A 22,183-nucleotide genomic window follows, 5' to 3' on the forward strand; every position below is an offset into this window, starting at 1 on the left:
TTTACATGCTCATGTTATTTATTTATTTTTTACATGATTGAGAGGCGAGTAAAAATATGAATTTGTAATTGAGAGTCTTATAATTCAATGATATTGTTTATAAGAGGAATATAGATTCAAATCTCCATCCCTCATTTTATTAAAAGAAAAAAAAAATTGGAGGATAAAATACTTTTTTGAGAGGATTTGGATAAGTGATAGAGAGAGTAAGGAAATTCTTTTTTTATTTTTATTTTTTAAAGAGATGAGTAAAGAGGAAACGCAATTACACTTACACATTTACAAAGATCCCAAAATGATATTGAGAACTCATTTAATATGTTATGCAAATGCCCCGTAACGTAAGCCAATAAGTCCATTAATTAACGTGTAAAGATTCAAGACAATTTTTATCCACGTACAAAAAAACATTATTGATAGATTGTGAATTTGAGATTTCGTGATAGGTGATATTTTTTTGAGTAAATATGATAGGTGATTGAATAAAAGAATTATATACAAAAAAAAGAAAAGAAAAGAAGAAAGAATGGTTTTGCATTCTTTTACGCGTATATAAAACAAGGTCCTTCTTCGATAGTTCTTTTTTTTTGGACGGACTTCTTCTTCGATAGTTCTATTATTACTTGGTCAAAGAATATCGCTTGGTTTTGACACATGTTTTAATCCAAAAAACAAGAAGGAAATTTCTTGGTCAAAGAATTTCTCTTCTATTTTCATCAACTTTTGAACCCTTGACTTCATTAATTTTGAATTGCAGACATTTACAAGGAGACTTGATGATAAAAGAAAAGTGTTTAATATAAGAGGAAACGGTCCAAGGAATGCAAGTATGTGAGAATCCTAAAACATGGTCAATTATAAAGTGTGAAAAACAAGTTGGAATTTTAATTTTTTTATTATTATTATAGAATTTCAACTTATATTGTCCGCTTCTGATAATTGTGCTCCTCATCATCAGATTAAAACACTAATCGGTTTTGGTGTGTAGACATGAATTGAACTCTAGATTTCTTATTTAACCATCAGAAACTTTATTAGGGTTTTTTTTTTTTTTTTTTTTTGAGAGAGAGAGAGAGAGAGAGAGAGAGAGAGAGAGAATTACAACATGCTGCTAACCATGCAACTCGAATCCTTTCTTTCTTAGACCCCCAAGCACTTTGTGCATGGAAATGTGTCAATTTAATTACAAGACTTTTTGGCTTATTAGTTAAGGTAACTGAAACTCATTTGAAATTTTAATTCTTGTTATTAATACTATGAAAAATACCAACCTTTTTGACACTTTATTCTCAGAACATAAGCCACAATAAATGTTTAACTGGTTGGCTCCATCTGTAAGGAAGGTAGAAAAAACAATAAAAAGATATAAACTTTTTGTAGGGTATTGTAATATTTGGGTCATTGCAGACAGAATAGATTGATCGGGTCAACTTGTGTCATTTTTGGACTTGACCCAACTTGAACTTTGGTTAAGAATATTTTTGTCTGAACCCTCATTTTTTGTTTCCTCTGTCAATGGCTACTGCCCCGTCAAACAACCCTTTTTCCCTTTTTGGTACAAATTAGCCTCAATTTCTAATGATTTGGCTTAAACCAATCAAGAAAATTATTTGCCAAAACCGCAATTCATTTTGTAAGTACTGTTTTTTTCCCCTATTTGTAATTTCCATGAGCAAAGAATGAATGTTTGATTTTACAAATTTCATTGAATGTAAAATGATATAAGATATGAGTGGAATTTGACATGATGTGTTGGTTATTTGAGAATGCATTGTGAGCCGCAGATGTGTAATACATAACTATAGTAACATCATAATAAGACCATAACCTACATAGTCTAAGATTCCTTTAGCTCATTTTGTAGTTGTCATAATAAAAAGTACAATAATTTTATCTTCATAGCCCTAGATCCGAGTGAACCATCAACCATGTATTATTGATTTCCTTGTGTGTATATTTACTTTTATTTTATTTCTAATTTTATATTTATTGTTCAAATCTCACACATCTTGGGTTAATTAGTTTTTTCACTCTTTTCTAATATGTATAAAAGAGTTAAAAATTGTGAATTCTAACATGCTATATTGATTCATCCATTTTTTTTTTTTTTGGATAAGAAACTTGGATATATTTTCATGTTGAATATGATGTATGGAGCACATTACACATTTACACTTGCCATAATCATAAATAGCCTTGTTATTTTTTATAATAAAAAAATGATGCCAGACGAGTAAGATTTGTATTACTCTTAAGTGCATTTGGATTTTGGATGAGCTTTGCTAATTATTTATTTGCTAAGAAGCCTGGTAGAAAATGAGAGGGAGAAAGTTTATTTTGGTGTGTGATCAATATAGCTCAAAAAATCCACACACACAAAAGAAAACTAGTTTTTTTTTTTTTTTTGCTTACCAAACTCAGACTAGCATCACCCATCATATATTTTCCATTTTTTTTTCTGATTAAAAATACTTTATAACACCGAAAAAACAGAGTGAAACAAAGAACCCCATATTACACAATCTACTAAAAGACACTCGATATATTTTCCAATTGTTTCTTTCTCCAAAACCTCATACATTTTTTTTTCTCACACGTGCATGGATAAACATATTTCTACTTTCTTTCAACTTGAACAAATTTAATAATCTATAATGTTTCAAATGCCTTAAAATTTAGTTGATTGATGTCAGAAATACTAAAAACGCGCACACATGCATCTTTGTGCCGCCAATAATTGCACACATATATTTACTTACACTGTTACACACACCTGTACAGGCGCGTAGAGTAGAATGAGAATCTACATAGGATTATACATCTAAAAGATATTTATGTAGAAAAAAAATTGATGAAGAGGATAGCAGATTATTATTAAATTAAGAATGAGAGAGAGAGAAAACAGTGTACCAAACCTAACCGTTAATTAAGTGGGGAATACTTGCTGTCAGTATAGTCTTCCCATTGAAGTAAAGTTAGTTGAAGTTGGCCACATTGAGTGAGAAAGTGGCCACCATTCTCTCTCTCTTTCCTTCTCATCATTATGATTATGAAACCAAAAGAAAAAATAAAATTATAAATCCTACAAAAGGTGAAAGGTAGCAAAGGAAAGAAAAGTAAATTCATACAAGCAAGAGAACCTGATTCAAAGTTATAGAGAGAGAAAAAAAACACACACACACAGACACAGCTAAAAGAAAGACAGAGAAACAAAACAAAACAAAAACTCTGTTAAAAGGCTATGAGGAAAAGAAACATGTGGTATTGGAATTCTGAGGGCGGTTAGAGAGAGAGAGAGAGAGAGAGAGAGAGAGAGAAACTGAAACCCTTCTCTGGTTTGTTCTTCCTTTTGGTTTAAAACAGCTTTTTGAAGGGTCTTTGGAGGTTGGAAGGTTTAGCTAAGGTACACACATATGTATGATCTTATCTTAATTATGTTTGTGTATGGAATTTTGGGTTATGTTAGTTATGTTATTTAATGATCAAAGATATGATCTTTTGGAGAAATTTATTAAAAAAAAAACAAATTTTTTTTGAAAGGTGGGTTGTTTCTGTTATGGAGATTGGAAGTCATATGTTAGTTTTAAGGTAAGATTCTTACTGAATTCCTTGTTTTTATGGATCTCTTTGCTCTCTGAAATGTCAGATGTCGTTTACTTGAAGAATTTATTGTCTTTATCCTGTTAAAATTAATTTTCTTTATCAACAACTAACTGATTTTGCACCTTAAAAAAAAATTTCTCTCTCTCTCTTTCCCTGGCTGAAAGTATTCTTGGAAATTTATGTTTGTAATACTTAATTGTTCTTTTCTTCATCTTGTAAAAAGCTTTTGTTCTCCTGCAGAGAGATGATTCTTCTGCAGAGAAACTGAATTAGCCTTGTGAACGATTTGTTCCCTTTTCTTAATTATTAAAAAAAAAAAAAAAAAAGTATCTTTCTTGTCTGTCTAAGTAGATGATTCTGCTTGTCAGTATGTGTTTGTTGGGGCAGTCATGTTTATAAAATTAGTGTTGACAATTGAACGAAGTTGATGTTTTAAACCGTCTGGTTGTGTTATATCTTATAAAAAATTATTAAGGGTGTCTTACATAATACAAAATTTAGAATCCAACCGGCTAATTACCTTGTTTTTCCTCCTTTTCTCTCTCTTCAAAAGAACTACTACTTATCTGATCTTTTGCCCAGTGAGGTGGTCTCCTTGCTAATCAATGTAAGTTTTTCAGTGTAAAATTTATGTCGATGGCTAATCTTGTATCAAGTTAATTGTTAAACTAGGTCCTTGAAAATGTCATGCTAATTCTTTAGATTTGTCTCTTGAAAGCCATCCCATATCTTTATATCGTGTATCATTCTGTTTTCCCTTGTTGATTAGACTAAGGAGGTTCTAATCACCTCAAAATACTCTAGCTATCTCACATCTCTATGTTTTTCCATGTTGATTAGACTAAGAGGATACTTAGCACCTCAGAATATGGATCATTTTTATTATTATTTAAAATTGTGTAGTTCTTGGAAAGCTTTATGCTGCACTTTTAATATGATTGTGTCAGTAAGCTGGACGAGCAGTTCAAATTTCATCTGTTCTAGATGTTCTCTGGAAGCCATTTTATTTTGTTGGTTTCAGCCACCTAAAGATGCTATTGCCATATAATTTATGTCCTAATTTTAAAATCATATATACATACTTACATACATGTATACATAGATAAATTCATGAAGATGCATGCATATGTTTTTGGGCCTGCATATACTGAATGGTTTGATTTCATCTTCCTCTACAGGGAGAGACAGTAATGCTAGGAACATGGGAAAAAAAGGCAGTTGGTTTTCTGCAATAAAGAGGGTGTTTTTACCCCATTCCAAGGAGAAACTTGCCAATGTAAGTTGATATCTTATGCTGGGGAAGCATCTGAAAAAATGCTTACTGTTTATAATTTAGAAATTTTTTTAACTATTTCTATTTAATATGGCTAAAATTGTGCAAGTATTTAATGATTAAGAAGCAACTGCCCCTTGTATAGATCGTGTAGTATTTCAAAAAGATTAACAAAGAGTATGACATTGGATTGAGTAGATTGGCAGAAAAGAATACATGTAGCCGACCTAACTAGCCTGTTGAAGATCCATAGCGAGTCCAAAATTTTTGGACTAATGCTTGGTTGTTGTTACTGTTTAAAAGATCAATAAAGAAAAAAAAGAAAGGCTGTTGGTGATGCATGATTAAAATTTTACAATACAGTACAAAGTGGTCCAAGTATTTGAGTACTAGTCATTCTTCATTTTGAGTTGCTTCCCTTGTATATTCATTCACCGGGTTGTAATATCTCTTCTAGCAAATATTCCCTGGAACAATAATTTTTGTTAAAATTTCATGCTGTTCAATTAGTGTTTCAAAGTACTTTTCTGGATTCAGAGAACAAGGATCACTTGCTTCCAGCATGAAAAGTATATCTGATGTATAGCTTCTCTTCATTATTATTCCATAACGTTGCAGGACCCAGAGAGAAAAAGCACAAAAGACAAGAAAAAGAAGGGGTTAGGAAAATTAAGGCATGCTGAGACCAACTCATTCATTCCCCTCTTTAGGGAGCCGAGCAGCATTGAGAAAATATTTGGGGATTTTGAGAGAGAGCAACAAAAGTTAACTGTTAGGCCTCCCACTCCTCCTGAGCAACCGAGAACGCCACCTTTTGTGCCTCCTAGAGTTGCTTCTCCAAGGGCTCCTTCTCCAAGGGTTGCCTCTCCTAGGGTTGCTTCTCCAAGGGTTGCCTCTCCTAGAGCTACTTCCCCTAGAGCTGCTTCTCCTCGGATTGTTCATCATCACAAGGAGACTAGCTACAGACCAGAACCAACTTTAAGAACCCACCATGCTTCAGCTACTAAGATCCAGGCAGCCTATAGAGGTTATATGGTAAGTGCCCATCTCTTTTAATATCTGGATACTATTAAAGACAATTAGTCAAGGGCTTGTGCTGTCACAGCACATCTAACAAGAAAATATGACAATATGAAGGTAAGATTCAATACAGAATGGAGAGTGCCTAATCCCTTATAGTCATTTTTCTTTGTCAAGTAAGTTATTTCTAGGACCACATAGGACAATTCAGATGAATTTCTATCATAAAAATATGTATTTTAGGTGATGGAGACACTTGATGTCATAGGTAATTGTTTGCCCATATGTCCAAAAGCAAAGCAATCATTAATGCCTCTCTAGAATCATGCACTTCATGTGGTACTATATTTTGGCCACAATTGTTGGTCCATTTTTCTGGAAAAGACTTAAGTTTAAGGCACAGCATTTTGAGATAGTGGAACTGAACTTTAAGACAGGGCATGTCACTGCTATTTTGACCATAATTTGAATATAGGGGTCTCAAACATGCCCAGTACCCTTTGAGGTTTGCATGAGGAATCAACTGATAGAAGCTTATCTATGTCAGCTCTAGGTAAATAATGTGGAACTGAGCATGCTCTGCATCAGCATTAGACCATAAGCCAACTCACATTATGTGGGACTTGTCATGCAGGCAAGGAGAAGCTTTAGAGCTTTAAAGGGTCTGGTGAGGCTACAAGGAGTGGTGAGAGGACAGAATGTGAAGCGCCAGACGGTGAATGCAATGAAGTACATGCAACTCTTGGTGCGGGTTCAATCTCAAATTCAGTCTCGGAGGATCCAAATGTTAGAAAACCAAGCCAGGCGTCAAGCTCAGTTCAGGAATGATAAAGAAGTGGATAGTACCTTTGGCAAATGGAGTCAGGCAGTAAGTTTCCCTTAAGTTTTCCTATGTGTGATTAGCGAATTTGATTAAAGCTATGTGGCCTAATGTTGGTGCATCATTGAAGATTTGATCACTATGTTCAATGGCTCTAATCTGGGTTACAATACGTTCAACAGTAATTCATCATGCCATATTTATCATAATTGGCCACTTGGCCTGCCCGCTATAAAAGCATGGCTTTGGGTCTTTGCCTCTCCAGTTGACAGCTTGATGCATCTTATCTTTTGATTTTCATTTTGGGTGTAATGAAAATGAACTCTGGTCTGTTGGAATCTTACTAACAGACCCAAGGATCATTTGATTTTCTACTTTGGTGCGGTGTCTGTTATTGAATATTTTTTTTATAGTTCTTTTACAAGAAGTAACATTCATAATTGGAGCATTGGTACAGTCTGAGGCAGGTAATGATGACTGGGATGATAGCTTGCTAACAAAGGAGGAGAGAGAGACAAGATTGCAGAAAAAGGTTGAGGCAGTCATCAAGAGAGAGAGAGCTATGGCCTATGCGTATTCACACCAGGTACTTTGTTTACGTTAATGTAGTCCAGCTTGCTTCAATTGCATCATGAGAGGTGTTCTCCCCTTGCATAATTGTCTTTTCAATTAAATCCAGCAGTGTCCACCAAGAAGTTCACCTTAGTTGGCATTTATTGTTATTTGTTAAATTACATTGTAGGTGCTGAAATTAATAATTTGGTCTTCTTTGCTTCCCATGATGCCGCTAATAACTTTTCATTTTCATTTCTCCCTCTTTCATAGTTTGCATTCCCCATCTCACATATTACGTGACATCTTAAGGTCATCTTTCCCATGTATGTTCTAGATTCCAGCACATGTATCATTTTGGTAATTAATAGTTATGATCTTTTTGTTAGGATGTAGTACCTATAGATCTGCATTGAGTTAAGCATATTTGTGCTATTGGTTCTTGAAGGCTATCATGGTAGAGTTAACCCAAAAGACAGTGGCGGAACAATCTTAAGCTTGTCTTGGGATTTAACAAATTTCGGCATCTCACAAAAGTTGTACCTCTGTAAATGCAAACATTATATCACTATTTGACAATTCTTGTTCAGAATCAATGAGTTCAAGAAACATGTTATCTTTGCTCATGAATAAACTTAAGGTTGTAATACTGTTCTAAACGTCAATGTCCATTTACGAACCTTTATAGTTAGCAATGGGCATGAATTATCTATTGACCCAGGCCTAATCCATGAACAACTTTAGAGGATTTAGCTTCCTTGTTTCTCAAAACTAGCTCAAGACTCAAGAGACCAAGTCATTGCAACAATGTTATGCATACTTTTATATCTTAATGTTTGTTTTCTCTATGCCAACAGTTGTGGAAAGCCACTCCTAAATCAACTAACACTCCTCTAGCTGATATCCGATCTGGGGGATTTCCGTGGTGGTGGAACTGGTTGGAACGTCAGCAGTCTCCAGCAAATCCTCCTGAAGGCCAAGCCATGAAGAGTTTTCAAATTACACCTCCAAGACCTGTTTCAGAAATGAAGCCAAGCCCGTGGCCTCAATCAAGCAACCACAAGCAAAATCCTTTTGGCTTTGATAGTATGGATACGCCCACACCAAAATCGACAAGATCAACTATAGTCACATCAGCAAAACAAGCTCGAACACCACCTCCACATAGAAACCCACTAGCCAACAGCTCAAGCATGTCAAAGTATTCAAGACCAAGAGCTAGTGGAGCTAGTAATTCACCCTTTGATCTGCCACTAAAGGATGACGACAGCCTCATGAGTTGCCCACCATTTTCAGTTCCAAACTACATGGTTCCAACAGTTTCAGCCAAAGCCAAAGCAAGAGCTTATAGTAACCCCAAGGAGAGGTTTCCAGGGACTCCAAGCAGTACTGAGTCAAAAAGGAGACTTTCATTCCCTTTGACACAAGGCATTGGGTCTTTCAAGTGGAACAAAGGCTCCTTGTTCTCTAACAAGGAGGATTCTAGCTCTCAAAAGATGTTAGACAAGGACCAGTCACTTCAATCTGTAGGGAATTTGAGTGTGGATTCAACTGTTTCTTTACCTGCTGGGATTGGAAGGAAGCCATTTAACCGATTTGTGTGATTTCTTTTGGTATATTTTTGACCTTTTAAAAAAAAAAAAAAAAATCCATTGTGGTGTTTATTTTCATTGAGTGTATGGTGATAGTTTGATTTATATAATACTGATGTAATATAATAAAGAAACGATAGGAAATGATGGTTTGAATGTAATAGGATTGGGTTTCTAAAAGGTATCATGACATTAATTTCTTAGGATTGCTAAAATCTCTAAATTCTCTCATTGTAATCTCAAAAGGCTTTGATTGTTTCAAATCTAACAGTGTTCACACTTTTTCACATTGTGTTTACACTCTTTCATATCATCATCACATGTAAAATGTGGCATCTTGTGTAAAAGTGTAGACATTGTGTGAAACATTTCACATTTAAGAGTATTAAACAATAATTAGTCAATACTATAGAGTGCTGGTATTCAGTTCAAGAGATGGCTATATATATCTGTAATTATAAAACCATAAATATCTATAATTATAAAAAAGTACTTACCCTAGTATAAATAAAGGCTCTTGTTTCTGTGGGATATGGGAGAAATGATTGTGGGAGCATCTTATCAATAATTTTAAAGAAATTGATTCCTTGCTCGAACTTACTATACTTCATATATAGATTGTAAGTAAATCAAATCACAATTTATCCATTTGTGGTTTAATTCAAATTTAAGTTGTTTACTTGTGGTTTGTAATTTGACACTTTATCTATTTAAACTATGTTTTGTTAGGCTACTGTCACTCACCTCTCTATTTTTCGTTAAAAAACACGTTTTGCTACAAAAATGTACACATTTTACTACCTAAACAACCTTGTTCTCTTGCATTTCTTTTTCCTTTACCTCTCAAGGGAAAATTACAAAATGATGCTATAGTCTTAAACTCTCATTTTTCTTAAAAAAAAAAAAAAAAAAAAAAATTCAGATAATAATGATAAAGAGCAACAAGTCTTTGTTAAAAAAGGTAATATCTTACAACAATCTTCAGCAACAAGTTTTTATAGATAAGGTTATTTCTTACAAGTCTTTAAAGGGGGCAAAAATAAAAAGGTAATTTCACCCCTGTTAACTTTTAGATAATTATGGACAACACTTTTTGCGAAAAAAAACATATTACAAAAATATGAACACCGGCCAATGAAGCTTGTGGATTAACACGTACATATAGTGTACCTATTGGGTAGAATCCTCGTCCATGCTTCATTGATAACCTCTTATATGAGGAATATGGACTCAGTGATGCATCCAGTTTCTCTCCTCCATGATCTCCTGGCCTTGACCCACAAACATATGTCTTCTACTTGAGGCTTGGAGCCAACTAATTCATCATATTTAAGAGCTCAACATGATGTCAACATAGCATTCAGAAAGGCAAAAACCATTGACAGTCCTTATTACCAACAATCATTGCAGGAACACTTTCCTACTCTGAAATGGTGAAATCGAATGCCATCTTTGATGATGATCTCATGGTTTCGTACCAAAGACATATATTTTGCAGCAGTGTGACAGTCAGTACACATTCTTGTGTTCTTAATCACCCTAATTGGTGTACTACTTTTCATCTTCATCAGCCCATAAGTAATAGCCAACTTCTCAGTGTGACTAAGCAGCACCTTATCCTTCTCAACCTCATCTATGTTCTGATATACACAGCTGATGTCAGGCACATATCCCACTTTCTTCATCTCAGAAACCAAATTATATAACTCAAAATATATCTCTCCTGCATCGGGATGTGGCTTCCCTTCTGCAGAGAAAAAATGAATCTTGCAATCGATTTGTATCCAGCTCCACACTTGGAGGTTCTTTACCCCTAAAACACCCATCAAGTCTTTAACACGCTTCACATCCTCCCATCTGTTTGAAAAGGCATATAAATTCATCATAAGAACATAATTAGCAGAATTATGTGGTTCTAACTCAAATAGTTTCTTCACTGCAAATTCCGCATACTCAATGTTATTATGGATTTTGCAGGATCCAAGAAGAGCACCCCAAATGGTAGCATCTGGCTTTAGTGGCATATTTCGAATGAAATCCCGTGCTTCATCAAGATAACCAGCTCTCCCTAGAAGATCTACCATGCAAGAATAATGCTCAATTGTTGGGATTATATTATAATACATGCTCATACCAACAAAGTATTTCCATCCTTCATCAACTAGACCTGCATTCTTGCAACCAGAGAGGATAGCTGTAAAGGTTATAGAATCTGGTTGGACACCCACTCCACACATCTCATCAAATAGCGAAATCACTTCTCTTCCAAAGCCATAAATGGCAAAACCCATGATCATGCAATTCCAAGAGGCTAATGTTTTGTTCTGAATCTTTTTGAAAACCTTGTGGGCATTTTTTAATTTGCCCGACTTACTATACATGTCGATAAGTGCAGTGCCTACATATAAGTCTCCAGTGAAACCATCTTTTACACTGAGACAGTGTATCTCTTCACCCTTCTGCAACAAAGATAGGCCTGCACAAGTTCGAAGTAAGCTGGATATGGTGGCTGAGTTGGGTTTGATACCTTCTTCCAGCATTTGGATGAAAAACTCAAAAGAGTCCCTATAGCTTTCATTCTGTGAACAGCCAGATATCAGAGCAGTCCATGATACAACATTAGGAGTTAATCCAAAACTTCTGATGCGATGAATCACAGCCAGAGCTTCCTTACTGCAACCCCACATTGAATACCCAGAAACTAGGCAATTCCATGTCACTAAATCGGGTTTGATTCCTTCCTTTTTCATTTGGCTCAATAGCTTTTCAGCATCTTCAAAAAGCCCCTTGTAGGAATACCCCGAAATTAATGAATTCCAGGCAAAAATATTTCTGTTCTTCATATTGTTAAAAACCACACGAGCATTAGTTAAGCAATTGTTCTTCACATACATGTCCAACAATGAAGTTCCTACATATACATCATTGTCAAGCACATTTCGTATCACATAGCCATGAATTTCTTTCCCCATATTAATGAGGCCCAGTTTGATAACTGCTTTAATAACACTGGTGATAGAGCCTGAATTCAGTCTCAAGCCCACACCTTGCATTCTCTGCAAAATGTTTAGGACTTCTTTATATGAGCCATGAAGAGAATGGCCTGACAAAAGGCAATTCCAAGTTACAATGTCTGGTCTTACACCAGAAACTTCCATTTCGTGAAAAAGATTCCTAGCATCATTCAAACAACCAAGTCCAGCATAACCCGAGATAATTGAGTTCCATGAAGATAAGTTACGATCTCTCATTGACTCAAAAACTATCCTAGCTAGTTCAAGTCTGTCATTTTTGGAGTACATGCTAATCAGTGAATTGCAAATTGATAAATTGAATTCAAGTCCACATCGTAAAACAAACCCATGAATTTGCTTTCCTTCATTGAGAGCTCCCATTTTAACACAAGTTTGCAGTACTTTCACAATTGTTCCACCATAGACTTTCCCACCTGACATATTCATATCCCGAAATAACTCTAGAGCTTCCATCCATCTTTCATTCCTCAAATTTGCCATGATAATCTCATTCCACAGGGGATCTTCTGTATCCGGCATTTCATCAAACGCTTGATTTGCACTCTCAATGCTCCAACAACTCCCATAAAAGTTTATCAGTGCAGAGTTCAAATACAAATCCAAGACAAAGCCCCTCTTGATCAAACAAGCATGAATCTCCACTCCAAGCCACAAATCCATTAACCTGGCACAAATTCTTAAAACCAAGGCCAGAACTTTACTATCAAACACCACTCCTCCACAATAAAAGTCTCTGAAAACCACAAGAATATCATGAGTATCACCACCAAAACTTGTAAACTCCTGCAAAATAGAATTCCAATCCCATATAAGATGGTTTCTGGAAAAACCCAGAAAGAGTATTACCATTGCAGCCGACTTAAAATCACCAAATTCTAAGTAATATGCGATCAAACTCTTTCCAATGGTATCCCAACTGGGTTTGTTAGACAATTTTATGATCTGGGCATGCACTGCTTTCACAGAATTCAGAGATGTTATCTCACTGATCATGCTCGAGGAGACTTTCCACGAAGAGGAAGGAAGAGAAGCAAGGATTGGAGTTTCAGGAGAAGTAGTGTCTGTGACAGAGTGAGCAAGAGCAAGAGAAGTGAAGGACTGGCTTTTATGTGGCTTGTGGTTGTGGTTGTGAGTGAGTGTTGGGTTTTGAAGGATATGAGGGTTAAGGTGGTGAAATGGAGCTATTTTGTCCATGGAGGTTTGACTTTTGAGAGAACTGGTAAGAATGTAAAGGTAGTCTGGTTGGGCTGATTAGCCTTAGCTTTAGCTTTGAAGAAATGGCGTGCAGGGAGAAGAGGAATTTTTGGTTAGCGAAGGATGGATGGTATGAAAAGTTTGATAAATATGAGCATAATTGTGGATAAGGTTTATACCATATTTTATACAATTATCCTCGTGCTTTGTTCGGAGACATGGAGGTCTCAAGTTCGAATCCCACAATGAGAGAGAAATAATTTCATGTTTTCAGCTCATACTCACTAGCATCTTTGATTGGACTAGGTGCACAGCTATAATTCATCTAGATCCTCCGTTTCAGCAAACTTGAGCCCACCGAGTAGAGTATCACTATAGTCATGCTCAAGTAAAAGATATTAACTCAAGTCACTTTTCATAAAAAAAGAAGCAAAAATGTGCTCTTGAACCGAGCTGGAATAGTTGCAAATTACAATCCGCTTCTGTTTCATTAACACATACGACAACAACAACAAAAAGGAAAACATAATGTTTTTATCCATTTAGAAAGCGGAAACAAAAACGAAATCAAAATGTCTATTTTTTTCCTTCCTCTGAGCAAGAAAATAAGCCTCCCTGTTTTAAATTTTTATACACGGCCGTGAGCACATTTAGTTTTGTTTAGTTTTTGTTTTGGTAACTAATAAATGAAATGAATGGATGAGATTTATAAGCCGTCATCCTAAACCAGTTTAGAAATAGCTAAGGCTGTTTACTCATTCCTTGGAAATGTTGATATAATGTAGCTCAGTCTAAAAGCCATACAGTCCCCTAGTTAAGTAAGGAGGACACAATGTAGACTATGATTAGCTTCATGATATTTTGCTGTTTCTGAATGCCGCTCTTGATCAACATCATTGAGTCTGGCTGGAGGAGAGACTTTGAATTTTTTTTACTAATATGTGGTCTATATGAAATATGTACACCTTTAGTACCATCGTAGATTATATAGAGAGTAAGAACAAAGCAAATTCATTGAGAATCAGGATATCTGAATGCTGTAGTATATACAATAACCTGAATGAGGCTTCAGAAACATTAATAGCCATAAAGGGGAAAGAACAATAACCTCAACCACAGATTCTTGGTAAAAAAAAAAGAAACAAATTTGGACATTTTTTGAATTTCTGCATGTCAACCTTTTTCAAGCATCATTCTAATCTTCATAGCAGTATTCCAAATTTATCACGTGTCAAAGAAGAGAAGACAACCTTAGCAGCTTTGTTTTTGGAAAACAGAAAAAAAAAAAAAAATATATATATATATATATATATATATAAATATATATTCTGTGGGGGACTTTAATTAGTCACTAATTATATCATTAAATTCATGAGTATTTTGTGGGTTTCAGTTAGTTCAATTAATAAAATCTCCACTTGTTGAATAAGAGGTTTGAGATTCTATCTCTGCCTACACCAAAAATCAAGTAGTGTCTTATTTTGATGATAAAGAGCAATCATCAAAAACAGACGTTATAGGTGAAACTCTACCTCTTAAAAAAAAAAAGATTCATGAGTTTTTGAAAGCAAAATTTTATGTAAAACTTTATATAGGATTGCAAACAACGTGGACGAGTGGAGTGGTAGGTTGATGATCTTGAATGAGCCTCTGAAGGAGCTGAAGAAGAAACGAGGTTGAGCAATTTTTTTCATCTATAGAGTGCTCATGAGTCTACCAAACCATGTAGTAGCCCTTAAAAATTAAGGACTATGCAGTTTCAAACTTTAGATATTATATTTAGCAGACAATCTCCAACAAGGAAAAATATACGTAACAATAACAGAATCTAACTGGTGTATATGCAAGTGAATCGTGTGATTAGTAACCTCAAAATTGTTCAGATTGGCACTAAACAGAAGCATTTCAAGGGCTGAGAAGCTCAATCAAGAAGTCGAGCTGACAAAGCAAATTAAAGGGATAGTGATATAACTTTGAATCTTTGGGCTAGAACCATCAGAAATCATGACAACTTTTGTTCACTCTGCCTAAAACTTCAAGCTTCTGCTTATTTAAAGAAGTATTGTAGGAAAGTGACTCGGTTGCAACTGTTAGATCATAAACTGAGCTTTCAATTCAAGGGGCAGCTTATTCCCACCCCCACCAAGTGCTTCCAGCCCGCCACTTCCCTATGTGGAGTTCACCAAGATGGAAGCCGTTGAGGGAGTGTGAACAACCAGTGCCTTGAAGATCATTGTATGGAGAACAATGACTTGGCTTGCCTGACTTGACAAGAATGAGCAAGAACCTTTCTGTAGGCCACAATGGCCTGGCATACTTGTTAGCAAGCTAGATACCTACTTATAGAACGGAAGAGGTTTGTTTTGCCACAAGAATAACAGTTCCTAGTATTTCCAACAAAGATATCCAGAGTTCAAACCCGCTCTCCTACTTGCCGAAGCCCCCTCGATGGCTTGATACTCCCATAGGATTTACCATTAATACAAACTGAAAAAGTAGGTGTAGAGACACAACTCATCACTCTTTCAATCCATATTTCAGGAAATCCCATTTTTTCCATAATCCCTTTAAGGAAACTCCACTCTACTCGGTCATAGGCTTTACTGATGTCCAGCTTCAGTGCAATAGAGCCTGTTTTACCCTTCTTATGGCAATGCATGGCATGTAGGGATTCATAAGCTACCAGAACGTTATCTGTAATAAGGCGGCCAGGTACAAATGCACTTTGGGAGGGAGAAATCACCTGTGGTAGAATCTTTTTCAACCTGTTTGCCAACACCTTTGAAATAATTTTATACATCACATTACAAAGGCTAATAGGTCTAAAGTCAGACATTTTTTCAGGTGATTTTATTTTAGGGATAAGCACAATATGTGTAAAATTAATATCAGGTTCCATATTACCAGTGTTTAAAAAATCTAGCACTGCCGTAATCACATCTGCACCTACAATATGCCAAAATTTTTGGTAGAAAAGAGCGTTCATACCATCAGGTCCAGGCGCCTTTGTTGGTCCCATTTGGAACACCGCTGCTTTTATTTCCTCCGCACTGTATTCACTGGACAAAATTTCTTGCATATTTGGGTCCACCTTATGTTGCACTACAGCTAGACATTCCTCCACACTAACATTGTCACCTGCTGTAAACATGCTTTCAAAGTAATTGATAGCCACATCTGCCACCTCTCCCGCCTCCTCCACCCAAGTATTGTCTTCATTCAAAATTCCTTTAATGAAATTCCTCCGCTTCCGTTGTGAGGCTTTGGAGTGGAAAAATTTAGTATTTTTATCCCCATGTTTAAGCCAAGAGACCCTTGAATGTTGTGCCCAAAAAATCTCCTGCTTACATAGAAGATCATCCAGCTCTTTACTGACAGCCAAAAACTCATTTTTATTTTCTTCTGTGCATTCCGCTGTACCCAAAGATTCAGCCCTCCTTTGAAGTACCTTAATTCTATCAATATCCGGATATGTTTTTGATGACCCCCATGCATGCAACTCCACCCCACAGCCAGCAATCTTCTCTTTTACTCTTGGCAAACCTGAGCTTACTCCTTCCCATTTATTCCATGCTTCTTGGACAGCCGCTTCGCAATCTTCCCAAAGTAACCATGCTTCCTCAAACTTAAAGCCCCTTGTGCTCCTGGTGTTATACTTCATAATGGATTTGGTTTGTAGCAAAATCGGTAAATGGTCTGAAGCGTGGGAATGAAGGTGGTGAACTGTACTCTCCGGGAATTTTTCTTTCCATTCCGCATTTGCAATGGCTCGGTCCAGGCGTAGTCTAGTATTGGCAAGCCCGGGCCTCTTGTTGTTCCATGTGAAGGGGTAGCCAAGAAAACCCAAGTCGACTAAAGAACATTTTTCCAGCGCCTCGCGAAACCCATCCATTTGACTGTATGAGGGAGGCCGTTTACTAAGCTTTTCGGTGGAACTTAGTATAGCGTTAAAGTCGCCTATACATAACCAAGGTCCGTCCACAAACGATACCAAGTGAGATAGTAGCGCCCATGACTTCTCTTTCTGACTAGACTCTGGCCACCCATAAAAGCCGGTTAAATACCATGCGAACCCATCGTCCTCTATCACCTTTGCTAGAATGTGATTATCCGTACAGTTTATGACCTCCACTACCACTCCCCTCTTCCACAACAAAGCCAGCCCGCCTCCTCCATCTGGCTTCTTCACTATGAACTTGTTTGGGAGCGGTAAATCCTTACAGTGTTTGTTGAAACCTTTTCTGTCCAGCCGAGTTTCCATCAAAAAACAAACCGTGGGACCTTGATCCTTCAATAGTTTTTGAAGGCTTCGAACTGTCCAAGGGTTCCCAAGCCCTTGGCAGTTCCAACTTAAAAGTTTCATTGTGATCGGCAAGGGTGTTCCAACACCCCTGCCGCTTCAGTGTTTGTTGGTCCATCCTGCTTCCTTCCCCTTTTCGTTTTCCCTGCATCTGCATTATCAGTACAGTCTTCCTCTAAACCCAGTAAAATGTATCCTTAAAAATATGTTTGTGTGTGTCTAAATGCACACATAATAAAGGAAACATTCAATATTTACTTCCTCAAGCCCTGTCAACAACAATTCCTAATATCCGCTTTGGTAGGAACATATCAAGAGTTTGGAACATGTGTACCAGTTTTTAGTCTAATAACCAAATTTCCCAGCCAATTAATCAAGCAAAATTATCTAACCTATCAGATTTCAGTCTGCCTAATGTCAAAGGTCTTGCTTTAAAAACGTTATCAATTCACACCACATACTTGAGGTTATGAAGAAAATTATAACTAATGCTAGCGTGTTATCATTCATCAAATGCCATGAGAAATAAATCCACCTATCATACAATTTTCAGCATCTCATCCCTAAGTCCCTCACCTTCTGGAAAGATGACTAATCTGTTAACAATTCACTGTATGCTGTAGGAAAATGGACCTTCTCAAGAAACTAAATAATTCAATTAAAAAGAGAGAATGACAAGCGGAGGAGGGGGCAGACATAAGAATAACAACTTATTTATTAGGATTTTTAATAATCAAACTACATCATATGTGTAGACACTCATTCCTTTGTTCTTTTCTAACTGTTTTTCACCCTGACAAGAATAGGGGAAGAAAGAAATCCTCCAACAAACTTCAGATTTAACATCTAACAACATCTTTTCATTCTTCTAACTGTTTTTCAGTCCAATGACCCTGACAACATCTTTTCATTCTTCATACTCATACAGTCACACTTCAACAATAAAACAGGTAAGGTTAAATTGTAACTTGATGGTGCACAATGAAAATAAGAAATAAGAAAACAAACTGAGCTAAGGTATTGCAAGCAGAAAAGTAGGTAGAGACAAATAGATATAGCATGAAGAGTAGAAATTAATGGTAAATTAATATGATTAATTTAGTTATATTTGTTTGCATACAAATGAACCAAAAAAGTTATCCAAAAAAAAAAAAAAAACCTGATGAACCAAAAAAGCTCAGCAATTTATACTCGCTATAATATTTCTTGGGTTTCTGAAAAGTGCTTGAAGCTACAATCATATCAGGCAGTTTCATATTGGAGAGAGACCTCATAGTTAACCAAATATCAGATAGCAAAAATCAAAGCTTTAGTATATAACTTACTCATAGGAGGAAAGAAGGGGGGGGGGGGGGGGGTTGAAATACCCTCACTTTCTTATTATCAGAGTATCAACCACCAAGTAAGACTTCAAAGGATCAAAGATGTGTGCATGACCTTGGATATTGAAATCGGGGCTTGACATTATGAGCAGTCTGATTCACTGAAGTCAGTAACTCCAGGATGGTTACTTGAAACTAAAAGCACATCCTTATGTGAAATCACAAAGCATTATCTATTCCATTCAGTGAACCTAATAATCCTTTATTCCATACACAAAATGCAAAGTTGGCTGGGTTTAGGACAAAGATAATCATCTAATTCTAAAGACATTGACAGTGTCACATCATTTTTTTTTTTTTAATATATAAGTACATCTCACATCAATTTTACAACCAGTTGAGCTGGATGCCCGAGCCCAGTTTTGCCATATCACTTTTTATCATAACTCTTTCCATAGGCAGAATAATCTTTAAAAACAACTCAGGCCAGCACATTGCATGGATGGAAGAATAATAGTACATACCAAGCTATATTTATTACGCACTTAGAAAGGATATGTTTTACTTCACTATATTTCTAGAAGCATAAACCATTAATTTAGAAACAGCTGCAAAGACTTACCATTGGCTCAAAATTTTTAGTTCAGTGCTCTAACTAAGTATCTCTAAATATGTTTCATACAGGCAGAGAATAATATGAGATAACCAACTTACGCCTTTGCTCCTATTAAAGATTTTCCTGAACAATAAATGTTGGGAAGGAGTCCTGGCCTTACAATGGTACAGGCTGCAGAGCCTTGCAAAGTAGATTGCATATTTCTCTGAAGCGGTAAAGGAGAATAAACACTGCTTGTAAGTCAGTCCAAGAGCACAGCATAAGGGCCATTTGGTGAATGTCTCTAGGTTGGAGCCTTCAAAAGAAAGCAGCCATCTATAAAATTTACCAACGTTCTCTTGGCCTACCATCAGGGAGCACAGGAACAAGATCCTTCTCCTCATCTTTTTTTGAGTTGTCAACCTGTTTAATTGGTTTGCTCACTCCAATCTTCACAGTTTCACCATCTTCATCGAAATCCGGAGGCATGTCATCATCATCTTCATCACTCCAATTGTCTTCATAATCTTCATCATCATTGTCATCATCAAACCCATCATTGCTCATTAAATTATCAACATCAGACCACTCTTCTTCTCCCTCCTCACTGCTTCCACTATTTCCTTCTGGCCCACCCTCCTCATCTGTTCTGGGAGAACCCCTTTTTGGAAATCGAGGAACAGCAACAAGAGAACGAATTTTCTCCTTTATTAGCAACAAACGATCCTTCTCTATCAAGTGAGAATCACGATATGCTTCCCTGAGGAAAACTGAATCCCTATCCCCTTTCAAGGACACATAAAACATATCAGGGTGCCTTATTAGCATCCCTCTCAGCTGCTGAGAGAACCTAAACTCCTCTCGAAAATGAGTGAGGTGGTCCACAAGAGTTCTCTTCTCAACAGTGAGGCTTAAAATCTCATGAATAACCCCACAAGCGTGTTTCTCTTTCTCAGGCGTGCCTGACCTGAGTGCTGAGAAATCAGAGTAAGGCGATATGTAAGGCATTTCTCTAAACACAGATATCCTCCTCATCTCACCCTTGGAAAGACTGAGACCCTTGGGTAGCAATACTCTTTTGAACCTTGGGGGCCTATCAATAATCAAATTCTTCTCTTCTAGTTCTCTAGCTCTATTTTCCTCCTCAGTTAACTCAGCTGCTGAAACTGCAAGCTCGGGATCCCAATGAGTCAATTCCAATGCAGGACCTCGTTCAGTCGGAACAACCCTGAAGTATTGCGGGTATCTATGACAAATAGTGTTACGAAATTCGAATGGCAGCCCAAGATCAGTCCTCAAATGGGCAATCTTCTCCAACAAGATCCGCTTCTCCAACGACATCATCAACAATTTCCTCAATTTAACAACCAACAAATCCTCCATCTCATTCCTAATCTTCACCTCCTCCAAATAAAGCCTTTCAGCTTCGGGTGTCAACTTGAATTTCAATGAAAAAACCCCTTCTTCCTCGATATCGAACACTGCAGGGAATTTCCTTAACAAAGCAATAAACCGTCGCTTCTTGTCAAGACCCAATTCCCTTCTGTACTTACCTAGCTCTCTAAGAGACATAATTCTATCAGGCTGACTCACTAGAATCTTCCTTATCTTCAACACTAGTTTCAGCTTCTTGTCCCTTTGTATGACATTGTCAAAAGGAAGCTCTTTTCTTCTCTTCACAACAGCTCTAATGGGTCCGGGTCCAAATGGGGTTTTTCTCAGATTACTCAAACTAACACTATTACTACTTTGTTGCAAAACTAAACTTGTGCCCCAAAACTGTGACCTGTCTGATGGGGAGAAATGGGATTTTACTGAAAGTTTGGGGTTTTGAAGAAAAGGATATTTGTATGAGATAAATAATGGTGAGGAAGTAGATGGAGAACAAAGCAAGTGTTGGGGTTTCATTGTGAGGCAGAGTTACACTAACAAAGAGAAATAATATATAATCTATAGGAATCGAAAAAGAAAAGAAATACAGGAGGAGGGACAGAAATGAAAATAGAGAGTTACAGAGGCACACCGAGGGAAGGGAGCAAGACCAAGCCGAGCGAGTAGGAGAGTGAGCCCTTCACAAGTGTCAAGTTGAACAAAATGAAGAAGAAGCACAGAAAATAGAACAAGATGGAGAAACCGAGAGAGAGAGAGAGAGAGCTCTGGTGAGCGGTGACTCCAGCCCTTTTGAATGAGAATATTGAGAAGGGTGTGAGGGCAACGGAAATAGATGAGGTAGGTGAATTAATATTAACGAGTTTGTGAATCGTTTTTTTTATTATTGATTTTTATGAGGTGATCTCGGTGATATATACTGTACATATTAGTGAGAAAAAAAAAAAAAGATGTAAAAATCAGATAGAAATTATTTAAAAGATTTAGATATTTTTTGCAAACACTATAAGCTATAAAATTATTATAATAACAATAATTATTTATTTATGACATCACGGTCTGTCCATAAAACCATTTTTATTTTAGTTCTTTATCCATACCGGTTTTTAAAATCATGCATAAATCATTTGTTATATATGGGGTGTGTGTTGCTGAATGTGTCTATGTGTGTTATTATTATTATTATTTTTTTATATTTTTTTTATGAAACTATGTTTGTGATTTTTCTTCTAAAAAAATGTGTGATTTTTTTTTTTTTAATACAAGATAGAAATTCTATTCTAACCTAATCTAAGTATATATGTGTGTGAAACTCTGTCTTGGAGACTTGAATCTCAGCCCTTATACCCCTACTCTATAAGAACTTTGTACTTATGAAATGACTATCATGCGCGGCGATAGTTTATTAAATTTTAGAATTAATAAATCTTAACTATATATAAATTTTAAATATTATATTATTTTATATTATTCTATATATATATATAT

The 22,183-nt window shown here is 36.2% G+C and overlaps 3 protein-coding genes across 5 annotated transcripts; 1 reads left to right on the plus strand and 2 right to left on the minus strand.

Annotated features, from left to right (window-relative positions):
* The first annotated feature begins 3,085 nt into the window (after nucleotides 1–3,085).
* Nucleotides 3,086–9,141, plus strand: LOC115962939 (protein IQ-DOMAIN 14). 3 transcript variants are annotated; one of them, XM_031081824.1, is made up of 7 exons: nucleotides 3,086–3,403; nucleotides 3,541–3,588; nucleotides 4,782–4,879; nucleotides 5,495–5,911; nucleotides 6,531–6,764; nucleotides 7,174–7,302; nucleotides 8,126–9,141. In XM_031081824.1, the coding sequence occupies exons 3-7, from the start codon at nucleotides 4,805–4,807 to the stop codon at nucleotides 8,870–8,872; spliced, it is 1,602 nt and encodes a 533-aa protein (XP_030937684.1). In that variant the 5' UTR covers nucleotides 3,086–3,403; nucleotides 3,541–3,588; nucleotides 4,782–4,804; the 3' UTR covers nucleotides 8,873–9,141. The 3 variants fall into 3 exon arrangements, with proteins under 3 accessions (XP_030937684.1, XP_030937686.1, XP_030937685.1); XM_031081826.1 differs by lacking the exon at nucleotides 3,541–3,588 and adding an exon at nucleotides 4,157–4,210; XM_031081825.1 differs by lacking the exon at nucleotides 3,541–3,588 and having other exon boundaries at nucleotides 3,087–3,403.
* Nucleotides 9,142–9,827: 686 nt separating this feature from the next.
* Nucleotides 9,828–13,238, minus strand: LOC115965743 (pentatricopeptide repeat-containing protein At4g01030, mitochondrial). Its single transcript, XM_031085038.1, has one exon. The coding sequence runs from the start codon at nucleotides 13,087–13,089 to the stop codon at nucleotides 10,252–10,254; it is 2,838 nt and encodes a 945-aa protein (XP_030940898.1). The 5' UTR covers nucleotides 13,090–13,238; the 3' UTR covers nucleotides 9,828–10,251.
* A 5,981-nt stretch (nucleotides 13,239–19,219) lies between these two features.
* LOC115964064 (protein WHAT'S THIS FACTOR 1 homolog, chloroplastic) lies at nucleotides 19,220–21,529 on the minus strand. Its single transcript, XM_031083362.1, has one exon. It carries the CDS (start codon nucleotides 21,212–21,214, stop codon nucleotides 19,652–19,654), a length of 1,563 nt encoding a protein of 520 aa, XP_030939222.1. The 5' UTR covers nucleotides 21,215–21,529; the 3' UTR covers nucleotides 19,220–19,651.
* Nucleotides 21,530–22,183: the final 654 nt, after the last annotated feature.

Source organism: Quercus lobata, chromosome 10 (genome assembly GCF_001633185.2).
Source record: "Quercus lobata isolate SW786 chromosome 10, ValleyOak3.0 Primary Assembly, whole genome shotgun sequence".
NCBI classification, from domain to species: Eukaryota; Viridiplantae; Streptophyta; class Magnoliopsida; order Fagales; family Fagaceae; genus Quercus; species Quercus lobata.

Bases quoted from the DNA above. Each gene is read 5' to 3' on its own strand.
- LOC115962939 (XM_031081824.1), top strand. From the start codon at position 4,805: ATGGGAAAAAAAGGCAGTTGGTTTTCTGCAATAAAGAGGGTGTTTTTA. The intron at 6,765-7,173 runs GTAAGTTTCCCT...GCATTGGTACAG, and splicing joins TTGGCAAATGGAGTCAGGCA to TCTGAGGCAGGTAATGATGA. The intron at 7,303-8,125 runs GTACTTTGTTTA...CTATGCCAACAG, and splicing joins CCTATGCGTATTCACACCAG to TTGTGGAAAGCCACTCCTAA.
- LOC115965743 (XM_031085038.1), bottom strand. From the start codon at position 13,089: ATGGACAAAATAGCTCCATTTCACCACCTTAACCCTCATATCCTTCAA.
- LOC115964064 (XM_031083362.1), bottom strand. From the start codon at position 21,214: ATGAAACCCCAACACTTGCTTTGTTCTCCATCTACTTCCTCACCATTA.